This window comes from Tupaia chinensis, unplaced genomic scaffold, assembly GCF_000334495.1.
Source record: "Tupaia chinensis unplaced genomic scaffold, TupChi_1.0 Scaffold000280_1, whole genome shotgun sequence".
Lineage (NCBI taxonomy): Eukaryota > Metazoa > Chordata > Mammalia > Scandentia > Tupaiidae > Tupaia > Tupaia belangeri.
The window spans coordinates 327,288-343,503 of NW_006159763.1; the positions used below are offsets into that span (position 1 = coordinate 327,288).

Genomic DNA, 16,216 nt, shown 5'->3' on the forward strand with positions numbered 1-16,216 from the left:
CATCTGCAGGGAAGGTGATTCAGGGGACAGCCTGGGGGGGACCTGGCAGTCCCCGTGGTCACGGAGCTGTGCAGTTCCATCCTAGAGGAAGAGGGCTGGGCCCCGTCTCCTGTCTCACTGCCACACCGCTCGCTGCCCATCAACCCTCAGGGCAAGGCTGGAGGAGCTGGGCCACAGGCCTCCCGTCTGGACTGACACCACACAAGGGCCTTGCTGAGCCCTGGCTGCTCCACCCTGCCGTGACCTCATGCCCCAGCTCGAACCCTAGCCTCCGCCGGACACCTGCATTCCCACTTATCAGTTCTGGTCCTCACAGCGGAACCCAGGCGTCCGGCCCCCCACCCTGCGGGCCAGCGGGCGTGGAGCCGAGGCTTTAGAGCCTCCCAGCCCTCCCAGCCGGCCTTGTTCCTGTTCCATTGTGTATGGGCCAGGGGCGGGGCAAGAGCCAGCACTGAAGGCCCCCTCCCATGCCCCATCCCCTTGGCCCCCTCCCTGCTTCCTAAGGAAAAGGTCCAGGCCCTGCTGAGCAAGCGGCAGAGTCCACGCACAGCGACATGGGCAACTTGAAGAGCGTGACCCAGGAGCCCGGGCCACCCTGCGGCCTGGGGCTGGGGCTGGGCCTCGGGCTGTGCGGCAAGCAGGGTCCAGCTTCCCCGGCAAGCGAGCCCAGCCGGGCTCCAGCATCCCCGCCCCCACCCCAACCCGCGCCAGACCACAGGTGAGGGCCCGCAGCCAGGAGCAGGTGGGCAGGAGGGCCGCTGGGCCCACCGGGCCTGAACCCCAGGCTGGGAAAGGCTGAAGCCCACAGTCCAGCTGGAGGACTGGGTTGCCAATGCAAAAGGCAGTGTGGACAGAACAGGACAGCCAGGGAGGCTCCGAGGGAGTCGAGGGTCGAGGCTGTCAGGCTGTGGGTGCAAGTGGGGAGTAAGGGTGCCAGTGGACAACCAAACCCGTGTCTGAGCAGCTACGCAGCCAGACCAGGTTGGAATGCTGCTCTGTTGCTGTGAGCTGTTTGGCGTTGAGCAAGTTGCTCAACCTCTCTGACCTTCCATTATACAAAACGGGACGCAGTAGTACCTATCCCACAGCTACTGTAACTTGCTCGCTTACGGCAAGCCTCCAACAATGCTGCTACCGAGCTGGAGCAGAAAGGAGCTGGGGAGGGGTATTTGTACGCGAGTAAGCAAGTGGCGGGAGAGACCTGGGCTGAGAGGCTCCAGACAGCGCCTGGGCCCTTTTCCTCTGCCCAGGCCCCTTTCCCCAGCAGCCATCAACCTCTAACAGCCTCCAGGATAGTCCCCCAGAGCAGAGTCCCTGGAGGGAGGAAGGACCCAAGCCTGCTGGGGTGCCAGGCCAGGTGGCAGGGCTGAGGACCTGGGCCCTGCCGCTCAGGGCCCGAGTCCCTCCCTTCCTCCCCATGGCTGGCTGACGGCTCTGGGAGGAAGTGATAAGACCTCTGAGGCTTCCCTTCACACGATGGCTACTGTCCGGAGGGGCGTGAGTGGGGCGGGTAATCGGGGCCGAGGAATCCCTGCTGGGGCTTCCCTCCGCTCGGCTAGGGCACCCGGCTCTGTGCCCCTCAGGGTAGGGCTCTCGGCACTTCGAGAACTGGATGCTGGGGGTGAGGACCCAGCCTTCTGAGGACCAGGACAGGGAGCTCTGTGCTGGCCACCTAGGCGCCAGGGCCTGCGGGTGGTCTGCACCCACCCAGCTGGGCCCCTCCCCTGTGAATGGTGCAGACGTGGTCTGTCTCCTGAGGGGCAGCGAGAACCCCACAGAGGAGGCCAGGAAGCCCAGACAGGAGGACTGGAAGTCCAGCGATTAACCAGGCACTGGAGGGGCCTTGGAGCCACCCTGGGAGGCCTCCCCTTGACCCATCCCTGGCTCCCAACAGCCCCCCACTAACCCGGCCCCCAGAGGCACCCAGGTTCCCCCGTGTGAAGAACTGGGAAGTGGGCAGCATCGCCTACGACACGCTCAGCGCACAGGCCCAACAGGTGAGTCAGGGCCCCGGGCACCCACACGGGCTGGGGGGGCTCTGCCCTGCTCTGAATTGGCCCCAGGTCTTCAAAAAGAGGCGAGGACACCCAGCCTCCAGCCTTTACCCCACGTCCGGGCCACGCTCTGCCCTAAGCCAGCCCAATTGTACCCGATTTCCAGCCTCAGGTCTGGCTCAGTCCCACCTCCCTGGGCAAACTCCTGCCTCTAGGCCCAGCCCACCCGTACCCCTGCACCCCAGCCTGGTCCCCACCTTTGTGCTCCCTGCTCCCCTGACCCAGGATGGACCCTGCACCCCAAGACGCTGCCTGGGCTCCCTCGTATTTCCACGGAAGCTGCAGAGCCGGCCCCCCACGAGCCCTCCGCCCCCTGAGCAGCTGCTGAGTCAGGCCCGGGATTTCATCCACCAGTACTACAGCTCTATCAAGAGTTAGGGCTCCCACACACCACCCGCCCCAGGCCACTGAGGCCCCAGCACTTGCAACCACCTTGCCTGGAACCCAGCTCCTCGCCCCAATCCTGGCCCCTGCAGGGCCCGACTCCCCCACACTCCTCCCTGGCACGCACACACACGCCTGCCCCCCAACTTCTCTCTCACCCTGTCCCAGGAGCGGGTCCCAGGCCCATGAGCAGCGTCTTCAGGAGGTGGAGACAGAGGTGACAGCCACAGGCACCTACCAGCTTCGGGAGAGTGAGCTGGTGTTCGGGGCCAAGCAGGCCTGGCGGAATGCCCCGCGCTGCGTGGGCCGGATCCAGTGGGGGAAGCTGCAGGTGTGCCAGCGTGCCGCGTTCACAGGGTCTGGGGCACAGACAGAGCAGCCAGGTGCATCTCCTGAGGCTTCTTGGGACAGCCAACAGTTGGGGGGGGGATCCTGCCCATTCCCTTAGAGACCAGCAAAGAGGGGACAAGCCCCCTCCTGGTACCTCAGGGGAGCCCTCAACCAGTAGCTAAAGCACCCGGTTATTGAGCCCCACAGCAGAGCTTCGACTGGCATGGGGGGAAATCCTAGACCCTGTGAATTAGCTGTGTAGTGGGTGGTACTGTTGGGGTACCAGGGACAGCCCCTGGGGAAGGCCCCCACTGGCCGCCCCGCTAGTCCCCTCACCCCACACTCACTGCCTCAGCCACCCCTCCACGCCAGCACCAGACCCAGGTCCCTGAGAGAAGCAAGCAGGTTTCTCGGAGGGAAAGTGGACCCGTGGCCTTGGCCTCTGTAGCTGGCTGTCACCGGCTGCCAATGAACGGGGAGTAGAACCACGTGCTAGAGAACCCCAGGGGCGTCTCGACTGGCCCGTCCCAGCTGCTCAAAGCCTCGCTGCACTCTGGACCCTCCTGAGCTCTCCTAACCACCCCAGTGGCACAAGTCTCCTCCTCCCTCGGGGCAGGATCAGACCTCCCAGCCTCCTCCTGGAGCCTCCACTCAGTGGGTCCTGCTGGCTCCTCCTAGCGTCAGAGTGCCAGGGTTAGCAGGTCCCCAGAAACTGCCCAGTGAGGCCCCATCCCCACCAGCAATGTGCCCAAGGGAAGTCAGAGGACTGGGCCCCCTGCCTCTACTGGAGCAGTGTGGTTAACAGGCAGCTCGGCATCTGCATCCCTAGGGGGTCCCTGCCAGTCAGTGCCCTTCCTCAAGCACCGGCGTGGCCACAGAGGGCCCTCCTCTGTGTCAGATGCCAAATCAGCTGGGGCACTTGAGGGAAGAGGGTGCAGGGTAGGAAGGGGCCCGTGTGGGTGTGAGTGGTCAGGGAGGTGCCCAGAGAAAGAACTAAGGCTCACCTCGCCCTGCTCCTTCCCAGTGAGCCAGGCCAGGGCTCCTGCGGCTTTTACTGACCCCCACCCTCAGCCCTGCCTCCTCTCCCGCCTCTCCGGTCAGGTGTTCGATGCGCGGGATTGCAGATCTGCCCAGGAGATGTTCACCTGCCTCTGCAACCACATAAAATATGCCACCAACCGAGGCAACCTCCGGTGAGCGCCCCTGCCGCCCAGACCCTGCCTCCCCGGCTGCGGGAAGTCAGGCTCTGATCAGCTCTCCCTGGTCAGCTCGGCCATCACAGTGTTCCCCCAGCGCTGCCCGGGCCGCGGAGACTTCCGGATCTGGAACAGCCAGCTGGTGCGCTATGCAGGCTACAGGCAGCAGGACGGCTCTGTGCGCGGGGACCCGGCCAACGTGGAGATCACCGAGGTGGACACGGGAGCTGGCCCACCCGGGGTCCCCAAGGCAGAGAATGGGGAAGCCAGTGGCATGAGGTCTGGGGGGGAGGTTCGGCCAAAGAGGGGGCGAAGCAGGAAGAGGGGCTCCTGGGCCAGCCGAATGGCATGTGGTTAGGGTAGCTGGATCCCACATGACCAACTGTGCGTTCAAGTCCTGGACCCAGGGTCTTGAAATAACACTGGGCTGGTGTGTGCGCATGCGCGAAAGCCCGAGTGGAAAGTAAGCGAGCAGGCGTTTCGACATGGCACTCCCTCCCAAGGTGTGCTTTCTTACTTTCTCTCTCTCCTTCTCTGTCTCTGGTGAGCACACATACCCGATAAAAAAAAAGTTTAAAAATTAAAAAAAGAAAAGAAAAGAATAGAGAGGGGCCAGCAGATGGCACATGGTTACATCACTGGACTCCCGCGTAGTCGACCGCGGTTCAAGTCTTGGGCCGGGCGACTTAAAACTCATGCCAGGCACATGCATGTGCGTACCCAAGATCCCGAGAGGAGAATGCAGAAGGGATTGTGGTGTGGCCATCCCATGGGGGGGGAGCTGGGGGGGAGTGGATTTCTTACTTTCTGTCTCTCTGTCTCTCTGTCTCTCTGGTCAGTGTACACACCTGTGCCCTATAGCAAAAATCTCTTTTAAAAAAAGAAAAGAATAGAGGATCCTTCCTTGAGATGAAGGATGGAACATGCCAGAGGGGGTCCCCAGGATGGCCACAGAGACCCAGCCCACAGGGGATCCTGGGGATGAGGATGGGGCACAGCTGGCAGAGGGGTCCCGGAGGAGGGGGAGGTAGAGCCTGCGGACACCCCCCACCCCCACAGCTCTGCATTCAGCACGGCTGGACCCCAGGGAACGGCCGCTTCGACGTGCTGCCCCTGCTGCTCCAGGCCCCCGACGAACCCCCGGAGCTCTTCACCCTGCCCCCCGAGCTGGTCCTCGAGGTGCCCCTGGAGCACCCCAAGTGAGCACGAGAGGGACTGGGTGGGGCAGGGCTATTCCCGGGCCCCTGGAGGAGTCTGATGCTAGCCTGGCACCCCCAGGCTGGAGTGGTTCGCGGCCCTGGGCCTGCGCTGGTACGCACTGCCGGCCGTGTCCAACATGCTGCTGGAGATCGGGGGCCTGGAGTTCCCCGCGGCCCCTTTCAGCGGCTGGTACATGAGCACGGAGATCGGCACGCGCAACCTGTGTGACCCGCACCGCTACAACATCCTGGAGGTCAGGACGGGCGCCAGCCCACAGGCCCGTAGACAGCACCCCTGAGAATCCGAACCCGAGAGGAGGCGGCTCCGGAGACACTGAGGCTGGGGCAAAGGGGCGTGTGCATGGGTGTGTCCGTGTGCGTGTGCATGTCTGTGCCTGTGCGTATCCGTGTGTCTGTGTTCATGTCTGTGTGTGTCCATGTGCATGTGTGTGTGTCTGTGCGTCCGTATTTGTGTGTGTGTGTCTCTGTACGTGTGTCTGTGTGTGAGAGTGTGTGTGCCTGTGTGTGGGTGTGTGTGCCTGTGTGTCCCTGTATGTGGGTGCGTGTGTGTGTGTCTGTGTGTGTCTATGTGTGTCTGTATGTGTGTGCCTGTGGTGTGGTCTGTGTGTGTGTCTGTGTGTGCCTGTGTGTGTCTCTGTGTCTGTGTGTGTCTATGTGTGTGTCTGTGTATGTGACTGTGTGTGTGTCTGTGTGTGCCTGTGTGTGTCTCTGTGTCTGTGTGTGTGTCTCTGTGTGTGTCTATGTATGTGTCTGTATATGTATCTGTGTGTGTGTCTGTGTGTGCCTGTGTGTGTCTCTGTGTCTGTGTGTGTCTCTGTGTGTCTATGTCTGTGTATGTGTCTGTGTGTGTGTATGTGCCTGTGCCTGTGTGTGTGTCTCTGTGTCTCTGTGTCTGTGTGTGTGTGCCTGTGTCTGTATGTGTGTGTGTGTGTCTGTGTATGTGTGTGTGTGTCTGTGTAGGTGTGTGAATATTCAGTTTTTATTTTGCCAGGTTTAGGCGCTATAGCCTCATACCTGTCATGAGATTCTCAAAGGGGACCTTGACTCAGTTAAGACCCGTTTTAGAGGTGAGAAATTAAGGCCCAGAGCAAGAAGTGACTGGCCCAGGGTCCTCTCCGCCTGGTGCCTGAAGCAGCCCCACACTAGGCAGTCAGGCCTCCCAATGGCCACCGGCCCACCTCATCCCTTCCACCCACGAGTTCAGGGCAGAGATACGCCATCCAGCCCACCGCCCCCTCTGCCCCTGCAATGCCTCACACCCTGCTCCAGGACGTGGCTGTCTGCATGGACCTGGACACCCGGACCACCTCGTCCCTGTGGAAAGACAAGGCTGCAGTGGAGATTAACCTGGCCGTGCTGCACAGCTACCAGGTACACAGCCCGGAGGGCCAGGTTGGGGCCAGGCTGGCCACAGACAAGAGCGAGGCCCCCAGGAACTGGAGCAGGACTCTGGAGGGGGAAGCAGTTCTGAGGGCCGGGCGCACGGGCACACTGGCCCGCAGCACTGGGATACGGCGTATTCTGGTCTGTGGCGCGGCCTGGCGTATGCCAGTTTCGCTGATCAGTGTGTGCTCGGTAATTTTGACTCGCAGGGCACATGGGAGTCTGTGGGACCCCCAGGATCCTGCAAACTGACACCAAGATCGAGGCCATGCAGTGCATGCCGGGAGTCATAGTTTGAGCAATCTAGTGCCTGCTGAGTACTTCGGGAGGGGGGGGTCTCGAGAGTTTAGGACAGTTCAGTGGAGGGGCACACAGGGACACCCACCATCAGAGCTGCGACATGCTGGCTTGAAGCAGGACCATGCATGCTGCAGTCTGGGGTGACACTGGCTTAAGGGGACACAGCATCTGTTAGACACGGGGTGACCCAAGACACAGTGTGGTTGGGGTGGCAGAGGGGGTGGAGGTGGGTGGGGTCTGCAGGCTGCGTCTGAGCCGTCCCCCACCCACAGCTGGCCAAAGTGACCATTGTGGACCACCACGTTGCCACCGCATCCTTCATGAAGCACCTGGAGAACGAGCAGAAGGCCCGGGGCGGCTGCCCTGCCGACTGGGCCTGGATCGTGCCCCCCATCTCGGGCAGCCTCACTCCTGTCTTCCATCAGGAGATGGTCAACTACTTCCTGTCCCCTGCCTTCCGCTACCAGGTGCCTGCCCAGCAGCTCCTGTCCCCCTAGTTTAGCTGAGCAGCACGGGGACTCCAGGCCTTTCGTCCTCTTTACTCATGCCCCCCCACCTCCTGCAGCCGGACCCCTGGAAGGGGAGTGGAGCCAAGGGCACCGGCATCACCAGGAAGAAGACCTTTAAGGAAGTGGCCAAGTAGGTACCTGGGGTGCCGCCCCACACACACCCTAGGGGACCCGCCTGGGGAGGCCCGACTCCACACCGGGGGAGGCCCTCACCCCGCCCATCCCCGCAGTGCGGTGAAGATCTCGGCCTCGCTCATGGGCACAGTGATGGCAAAGCGAGTGAAGGCGACCATCCTGTACGGCTCTGAGACCGGCCGGGCCCAGGGCTACGCGCAGCAGCTGGGGAGGCTCTTCCGGAAGGCTTTCGACCCCCGGGTAGGGCTGGGCCCGGAGGACCGGGGAGGTGGGAAGAAGGGAGTCCATTAGCACCTTCAGAAATGCCTTAGTGGACAAAAGAGGGCCATTACTCCAGGCCGCAAGGACACCCAGAGTCCCCAGCTCCTCTGTCACCCCTCTGTCACCCACAGGTCCTGTGCATGGATGAATACGATGTGGTGTCTCTCGAGCACGAGACGCTGGTGTTGGTGGTGACCAGCACATTTGGGAATGGGGACCCCCCGGAGAATGGAGAGGTGAGGCCTCCCATGAAAGGGACTTCATGAGGGCAGACTTGCAACTGTGCTGACTGGACAGGACACACATGCACACGCAACACCCCCTGGGGTGGGGGTGATGTCGAGAGAGTCCCCAGAGCTGGGGCAGGGATGTGCCGCTGGGACCCTGAGCTTGCATAAACTGCACTCCCGGCCCGCCATTGTGGTCACCCACGACCCGGGCCCTACACACACACACACACACACACACACACACACAGTCGTTTCGTGTGTCGCTGAGTCATTTCCATTAACAGCACAAGTCTGTAACGTAAGGAAGGCTCCTCCGGCTGGCAGGAGGTTAGACTGCCCTCGGGCATCACCGAGTGAAAACAGAGTGCCCACTCAGCACACCACCTCAGCTTTCTCTTCCCTTCCTCCAAGAAAGGACCGCAGTTCAGGTGTCGCCATAGATTAGAACTCTACTTGATCACAGGATCTTAAACAAACAACTCAAGCACCACCTGGAGTGCTGTGCATGCATGTGTGTGCTATGTGTGCATGTGTGTGTGCATATGCTGTGCATGTGTGTATGTGTGCATATGCTGTGCATGTGTGTATGTGTGTATATGCTGTGCATGTGTGCATGTGTGCATATGCTGTGCATGTGTGTATGCATGTGTGTGCATACGTGCACGTGTGAGTGTGTGTATGTGTGCATGTATGTGTGCATATGCTGTGCATGTGTGTATGTGTGTATATGCTATGTGTGCATGTATGTGTGCGTATGCTGTGCATGTATGTGTGCATATGATGTGCATGTGTGTATGTGTGTATATGCTATGTGTGTATGCATGTGTGTGCATGTGTGCCCGCGTGAGTGTGTGTATGTGTGCATGTATGTGTGCATATGCTGTGCATGTGTGTATGTGTGTATATGCTATGGGTGTATGCATGTGTGTGCATGTGTGCACGCGTGAGTGTGTGTGTGCATGTATGTGTGCATATGCTGTGCATGTGTGTATGTGTGTACATGCTATGGGTGTATGCATGTGTGTGCACGCATGCACGCGTGAGTGTGTGTATGTGTGCATGTATGTGTGCATATGCTGTGCATGTGTGCATGTGATATGCTATGTGTGTATGCATATGTGTGCACGTGTGAGTGTATGTGTGCATGTGTGCACATATGTGTACGTATATGCTGCTTGTATGTGCATATGTGAGTGTGTATGTGTGTTGATGTGTGTGCGCATATGTGTGCGTGTGTGCATGTGTATATATGTGTTAGTGTGTGTACGTGTGTGTGTCCGTGTGTGTGTGTGTGTCCGTGTGTGTGTGCATGTGTGCGTGCATGTGTATATGTCTGGGCTGCCCCAAGCTGGAGTCGCTTCTGGTCCTTTTATCTGTTCTAGCTTCTAGTGTAAAATGCCTTACCTGCTCCAGAACCTAAAACAAGCTTGAATTCTGCAGGAGGCAAGTCTTCCCCAATGCCTTAACGCCATCTCAGCCCTTTCTCTGATCTGCCTCTTAAAGAAAAATAGCAGCATTGGGCCAGCCAGGTGGTATGGTGGTTAAGATGGCTGGAACCCTTAAGGTTGACTGTGGTTTGAGTCCTGGACCTAGAGGTTTTGAAAACACGCTGGGCACGTGTGTGTGCGTGCCCAAAATCCCGAGGGTAAAGTGGAGGAGAAGGGATTGTGGCCTGACCATTCCCCCCACACCCCGGACGGTTTCTCACTTTCCCTTTTCTCTGTCTTTCACTATTGAGCACATGTGTCCCATAGCAAAAAAAAAAAAAAAAGCATCACTAATCACTATTTTTAGCACAGAAGTAGTCTATGCCCATGTAACCCACACCCCTCACGATACCCAGAACACGTCCATCATGCTAGAAAACGCCCTCGTCAATCCTTGCACATCAATCTCCCAACCAGAAGCAACTGCTGTTGGGATTTCTGTCACGAGACGGGTCCCCCGCTCTAGAACTTCACGTGACCTGAGATTGGGCGTCTGTCGCTCAGCCGTTTGCAGGAGTTCGCTGTGATTCTGCGCTCTGTTCCCTCCACTGCCGCGGAGTGTGCATTGCACGGACACCCTGCTGGTTAGCGTTCCCCTGCTGAGGGCCGTCGGGCGGTCCCACCTCAGTGCTAGTATGAACAAAGCTGTCACGAGCATTCTCAGACCAGGCTTTTGTGGGTCTATGTTTTCATTTCTCCTGGATAAATACCAGGAGTAGAATTACAGCATCCATAAGGTAGATGGATGCTTAACTTTTAAATTTTTTTAAATAATTCTTTATTTATTTTAATAATTCTTTTTTACTTTTAAATAATTCTTTATTTAATTTTATTTATTCATTCAGTCGTTTTAATTTGACGAGAGAGATGGAGAGAGAGGAAGTGAGAAAGCAAGCCACTAGGTCCAGGATTCGAACCATAGTCAGCCATGTGGGAGTGTCCAGCACCTTAACCACCACACCACCTGCTGGTCCCAACTTTTTAATTTTTTAAATTGTATTTTAAGAGGTTCTTGTCTTAGAGCACATGCACTTGCTGGAGAGAGGGAGAGACAGAGACAGTGAGAGGGAAAGTGAGAAATCACCCCCCTCCCCGGGGGGCGGTGGCTACACCCCAATCCTTTCTCCTCCATTCTCCTCCTGGGATCTTGGGCATGCACGCACATGCCCAGCATGATTTTGAAGCCACTGGGTCTGGGACTTGAACCGCAGTCGACCATGGGGGAGTTCAGCAATGTAACCACTATGCCATCTGTTGGTTCCTCATCTTATTTTTTTTTTTAATAAAACTGCCAGTCTGTGTACTTCGATGTATGTTAATTTTACCTCAAATGTTTTTTTTAAAGAGGTTTTTGCTATAGGGCATGTGCGCTCGCCAGACAGAGAGAGACAGAGAGACAGAAAGCGAGAAATCACCCCCCAGGGGGATGGCCATGCCACAATCCCTTCTCTTCCATTCTCCTCTCGGGATCTTGGGCACGCATGCACACGCGGCCGGCGTGAGTTTTAAGCCACCGGGTCCAGGACATGAACTGCAGTCGACTACGTGGGAGTCCAGCGACCTAGCCATTACGCTAACTGCTGGACCCACCTCAAATGTTTTAAAATAGGGAAAATCTAGGAATTTATCACATGGAAAATGGGGTACCTTCACTACATGGGTGAACGAGAATGTTTATAGCAATATCATTCGTAACACTCCACACCAGAAACACCACAAGTGTCTGTCAGTGGCAATTGGGACATACAGTGGCGATGTAGCAGATGTGGCTCAGCACTAAGTGAGATCAAGTGACAGCCACGCGTGACAACGCAGATGCGGCTCACAATGTGCAGAGCCTGGTAGCCAAGGGAAGCCAGACCCACATGGCTGACTGCAGTTCGAATCCTGGCCCCTATGGCTTGAAAAACACACTGGGTATGTGTGAGTATGTGCCCCAAATCCCAGCAGGGTGGAGAAATGGAAGAGAAGGGATTGTGGTCTGACCACATCCAGTGGGGTCCTTTCTCTCTCTGTCTTTCTATCTCTCTAACTCTGGTAAGCCCTATGGCTAATAAAAATAACAATAATTATTTAAAAAAAAAAAAAGAATGAGATCAGGGGGTGTGCAGGTTAAAGACGTTGGACTCCCACTTGGCTGACTGTGGTTCGAGTCCTGGACCTGGTGGCTTGCTTTCTAACATTGTGTGTGTGTGTGTGTGTGTGTGTGAGTGTGAGTGCATGTGTGTGTCTCACTCTACCCCTCTCTGGTCAAATTAAATGAAAGAAAGAAAGAATGAAAGATTTTTTTTTTTAGAGAGATTTTTGTTACAGGGCACGTGTGCTCGCCAGAGAGACAGAGAGACAGAAAGCGAGAAATCACCCCTCAGGGGGATGGCCATGCCGCAATCCCTTCTCCTCCATTCTCCTCTCGGGATCTTGGGCACGCACACGCACCCAGCATGAGTTTAAGCCACCAGGTCCAGGACTCAAACCACAGTCGCCTACATGGGAGTCCAGCAATGTAGCCATTACACCATCTGCTGGTCCCAAAAAGAAAAGAAAAAAAGAATGAGGTCGGCTCTGATGTCCTGGGCTGGAAGAATGTTCATGATATATTTTGTTTGTTTTACTTCTTTTTTTTTTTTTAATTTGCTAGAGGACACATGTGCTTACCAGAAAGAGAAAGAAAGTGCCCCCCACAGGGGATGATCAAGCAATAATCCCATCCCCATTTCTCCTTCCTTTTGGGATTTTGGACACACATGCACACACACACCTGTTGTGTCTCCCAACCATCAGGCCCAGGACCAAGCACTGGCCACGTGGAATCCAGCCACCATAACCACTGGGCCACTGACTGGCCCAGAATAGGTCATGGATAGAAAGCAGAAACACATGTCTCTCCACATGGAGATATGGAGAGATGGAACATGGCCCATCCGCAGTAGTGCACACCGGATACTATTGTTCAACTGGCCGGGGCCACATAGGAGACCCAGGTTCTGTTCCTGGCCCTGGCTGGACGTGGTAGCACACGCCTGTGGTCCCAGCTACTCGGGAGGCTGAAGCAGGAGGATCGCAACATGTTAAAACCCTGTCTAAAAACACCACACACACACACACACACACACACACACACACACACCTGCATGTGAGTACAGTGAAGAGGGCTGCAGCTAGCAGTGCGTGTGCCTTGGAGGCAGGACTGGGGGAAACAGAACGGCTCTTCTCTTCAGCACCTTACACACTTGTTTAGAGAGAAAGATTTTTGCTATAAGGTGTGTACACTGGCCAGAGAGACAAGAGAGACAGAAAGCGAGAAATCACCCCCCGGGGGGGATGGCCATGCCACAATCCCTTCTCCGTTCTCCTCTCGGGATCTTGGGCACGCACGCGCACGCGCCTGGTGTGAGTGTCAAGCTGATCCCAACCCTTTCCACACTCCTGTAAGGTCATTTTTCAAAAAAGTCAATACCGTTTTTGAAATTTTCAAAGTAAAAATGGAAGGTTACACATAAACAAGGGCCAGCCTGATGGAGTTTTAGACATCCACATCATTTGAAGCAGAACGGCACTAACCACACGACACGCCCTCCTCCGACAGAGCTTCGCAGCAGCCCTGATGGAGATGTCCGGCCCCTACAACAGCTCCCCCCGGCCTGAGCAGCACAAGTGAGGAGGGCGGGCTCTCGGGGGCTGGGGAGGTCTGAAGAGTTCTCTGGAGCTCTGTACCTCAAGGACAGAAGCAGGCTGGGCCCCCATCGCAACCCCAGGGTCCCTTCCGCAGGACTCTAAGAGACCAGACAGCCCCGAGGTCTCCTTCCCGGCTCAGAGCCCCCTGGGTGCCAGCCCTCAGCCCCTCCCAAGGGCAGGCCCTGTCGCACCCCGAGGCAGAGCTCCTGCAGCTGCCCCTGCTGTGGCCAGCTCCTGTGACACCCTGCCTTTATCCTCTCTCTCCAGAAGTTACAAAATCCGCTTCAACAGCGTCTCCTGCTCAGACCCTCTGGTGTCCTCTTGGCGGCGAAAGAGGAAGGAGTCCAGTAACACAGACAGTGCAGGGGCCCTGGGCACCCTCAGGTCAGGGCCCCCTCCGGTGGGCGGGTAAGCTGCCTGGCTGACACCGGCTGGGACGCACATCCAGTGACTCCTCCCTGCACCACAGGTTCTGTGTGTTCGGGCTGGGGTCCCGGGCATACCCCCACTTCTGCGCCTTTGCCCGAGCGGTGGACACGCGGCTGGAAGAGCTGGGCGGGGAGCGGCTGCTGCAGCTCGGCCAGGGCGACGAGCTGTGTGGCCAGGAGGAGGCCTTCCGCGGCTGGGCCCAGGCCGCCTTCCAGGTGAGCCCACTCCCACTGGGGACGCCTTCCTCGCCTGCACTCTGCAACCAGGGCGGCTGGAGGCCACGCTGCACCTGACTCGGGCTGGTCCCCTGGTCCCTTCCTGTGCCTTCAGCAGGGCACAGCCAACCCTCCCGGCTGTCCCAAGGAGAGGATGACAAGGCCCCACTAAGGATGAGAGGGGCCTGGCCCAGCCAGAGTGCAGCCAACGAGAGCAGCCAGGGCCGAGCAGGAGTTGGGCACACCGAGGGCACCCTGCCCAGGGCCAGCAGGACGCAGGGGGTGGGAAAGGGTGGAGGACATTCAGATAGAAGCAGAGCTGAAGTCCAGGCCAGCACACAAGCTCCAGGAAGTCGGACCAGACTGATGGGGCGGAGCGTGGACCAGAGGTGTGGTGCTGGGCTGGAGTACAGGAGAGGTGGGGCCAGAGCTGAGGCTTTCTAAGCCCGGGCTTCCCAAGGGGGCAGTGCTGCCGTCCGGTATTATGCCTGTTGCTCATGCCCCGGGTCCTGAGAGGTCAGGGCAGTACCACTCCAGGGTCAGTGGCCTGAGCTCAGCAGTCGGGCCTGATGCCCAGCAAAGTGTCCTGGGCTGGGGGAACTGCCTGGTGGAGAGAAGTTCAGGCTGAAGAAGCAGACCCAGGCTGGGAAGAGGGGAATGGGAAAGATCTGGCAACTGAGACAAAAGGGGCCACTGGCGGGGACCAGCAATTAGCGTAATGGCTATGTCACTGGACTCCCATGTAGTCAACCGCGGTTCAAGTCCTGGAACCGGTGGCTTAAACTCACACCAGGCGTGTGTGCGTGCGTGCCCAAGATCCCGAGAGGAGAATGGAGGAGAAGGGATTGCAGCGTGGCCATCCACCCTGGGGGGTGATTTCTCACTTTCTGTCTCTCTGTCTCTCTCTCTCTGTCTGGCGAGCGCACGTGCCCTATAGCACAAAAACCTCTTCAAAAAAAAAGGGGGGGGAACCCCCAACGTGAAGTTGGAGGACTACTCCTTCATGGTATGGGATCAATTAGCACATCATCGGCCAGAAGCAGGAAGGCCAAGCTAACACGGCTAACACGGCGGGGAACAGTGGGGGTAGGAAGGAAGGGAGGGGGCCAGGGAAGGAAGGAAGAGATACGAGACTTCGCACACCACAAAGGAAAGACTACCCGGCCTGGTGATACGGGCTCGGCCGACCACAGAGAAGACCTGCATTTCAGGCCTGCACTGCCTGAGCAGTTGGCGAGGTTCATGCCAGACTAGAAACAGGACACAGGGTCCTGCCGGGGCCCCGCTGCCCGGTTTCTGTGTCTCTCTCCAGAAGCATGTGCCCCCGCGCATGCTGTGCTAAGGGCCTTCTGTAAAGCATCTCCTTAGATGTCCCCCAGAACCCCGTGGGCCATAACATGGGCAGGCCGGGAACGCTGGGCACAGGGCACAGGCACCGCGGCCCATGCTCCCTGGGACGTGGGGCTATCACCGGCCAGATGAGTGTCCACTAGGGGTGACAAGCGTCGGCAGGTGCTGAGTAGCAGCTAGTGGGTCCCTGAGCCCAGTGGCCAAGCCGTGAAACAGGCTGGAGGACAAGGTGCCGTGGTCAGTGCTGGCCTCTGCCTGTCGAGCTCATTCTGGCTCCTGCCCTGGGGCCGCCAACGCTGTAGGGGCAAGACTCGGGCCGCCGGGCTCTGCAGCGCACAGGCGTGCAAGAGGCGCTCGGGTGCGCCGTGTCCTCCTCTCCCCACGCGGCTCCTCACCGGGTTCACTCCCAGCCCTCACTGTGTCCTACAGGCCTCCTGTGAAACTTTCTGTGTGGGAGAGGATGCCAAGGCCGCCGCTCGAGACATATTCAGCCCCAAACGAAGCTGGAAGCGCCAGCGGTACCGGCTGAGTACACAGGCCGAGGGCCTGCAGCTGCTGCCAGGTGAGCCCCTGCCCTGCCCTGCCCTGGCCCTGCTCTGGGATCTCTGGGGCCCAGCCCTCACTCACACAGGGCCAGGCCCTGCTCCCTGGCTTAGGCCCAGTCCTGCTTGCCCCTGCCCAGGCCTCAGCCACGTGCACAGGCGGAAGATGTTCCAGGCTACCATCCTCTCAGTGGAAAACCTGCAAAGCAGCAAGTCCACGTGAGGAAGACCCTGACCCTCCCACCTGCCCCAGCCCCTCTGTCCCCAGACTCCATCACCTCCCCTTCCCATGTTCTCCCACTACCCCATCTCGGAGCCCTCCTAATGGCCCCCTCTCCCCACCCCAGCCGGGCCACGATCCTGGTGCGCCTGGACACTGGAGGCCAGGAGGGGCTGCAGTACCAGCCGGGGGACCACATAGGCATCTGCCCGCCCAACCGGCCGGGCCTGGTGGAGGCACTGCTGAGCCGCGTGGAGGACCCGCCCCCGCCTGCAGAGCCTGTGGCAGTGGGGGAG

At 58.4% G+C, this 16,216-nt stretch overlaps 1 protein-coding gene across 1 annotated transcript in view; it reads left to right on the top strand.

Moving 5' to 3' along the window:
- The first annotated feature begins 521 nt into the window (after positions 1 to 521).
- The window catches only part of NOS3 (nitric oxide synthase 3), a 22,137-nt gene continuing 6,442 nt past the window's right edge, over positions 522 to 16,216 (top strand). Inside the window, exons 1-19 of the mRNA XM_027772531.1 lie at positions 522 to 718; positions 1,895 to 1,997; positions 2,280 to 2,428; positions 2,607 to 2,769; positions 3,870 to 3,961; positions 4,037 to 4,178; positions 5,024 to 5,163; positions 5,243 to 5,417; positions 6,454 to 6,555; positions 7,140 to 7,334; positions 7,433 to 7,506; positions 7,607 to 7,751; positions 7,904 to 8,008; positions 13,076 to 13,143; positions 13,432 to 13,548; positions 13,634 to 13,808; positions 15,588 to 15,720; positions 15,841 to 15,919; positions 16,048 to 16,201. Coding sequence (XP_027628332.1) covers positions 555 to 718; positions 1,895 to 1,997; positions 2,280 to 2,428; positions 2,607 to 2,769; positions 3,870 to 3,961; positions 4,037 to 4,178; positions 5,024 to 5,163; positions 5,243 to 5,417; positions 6,454 to 6,555; positions 7,140 to 7,334; positions 7,433 to 7,506; positions 7,607 to 7,751; positions 7,904 to 8,008; positions 13,076 to 13,143; positions 13,432 to 13,548; positions 13,634 to 13,808; positions 15,588 to 15,720; positions 15,841 to 15,919; positions 16,048 to 16,201 — 2,475 coding nt within the window. The 5' untranslated portion in view covers positions 522 to 554. The remainder of the gene's footprint in view (positions 719 to 1,894; positions 1,998 to 2,279; positions 2,429 to 2,606; positions 2,770 to 3,869; positions 3,962 to 4,036; positions 4,179 to 5,023; positions 5,164 to 5,242; positions 5,418 to 6,453; positions 6,556 to 7,139; positions 7,335 to 7,432; positions 7,507 to 7,606; positions 7,752 to 7,903; positions 8,009 to 13,075; positions 13,144 to 13,431; positions 13,549 to 13,633; positions 13,809 to 15,587; positions 15,721 to 15,840; positions 15,920 to 16,047; positions 16,202 to 16,216) is intronic.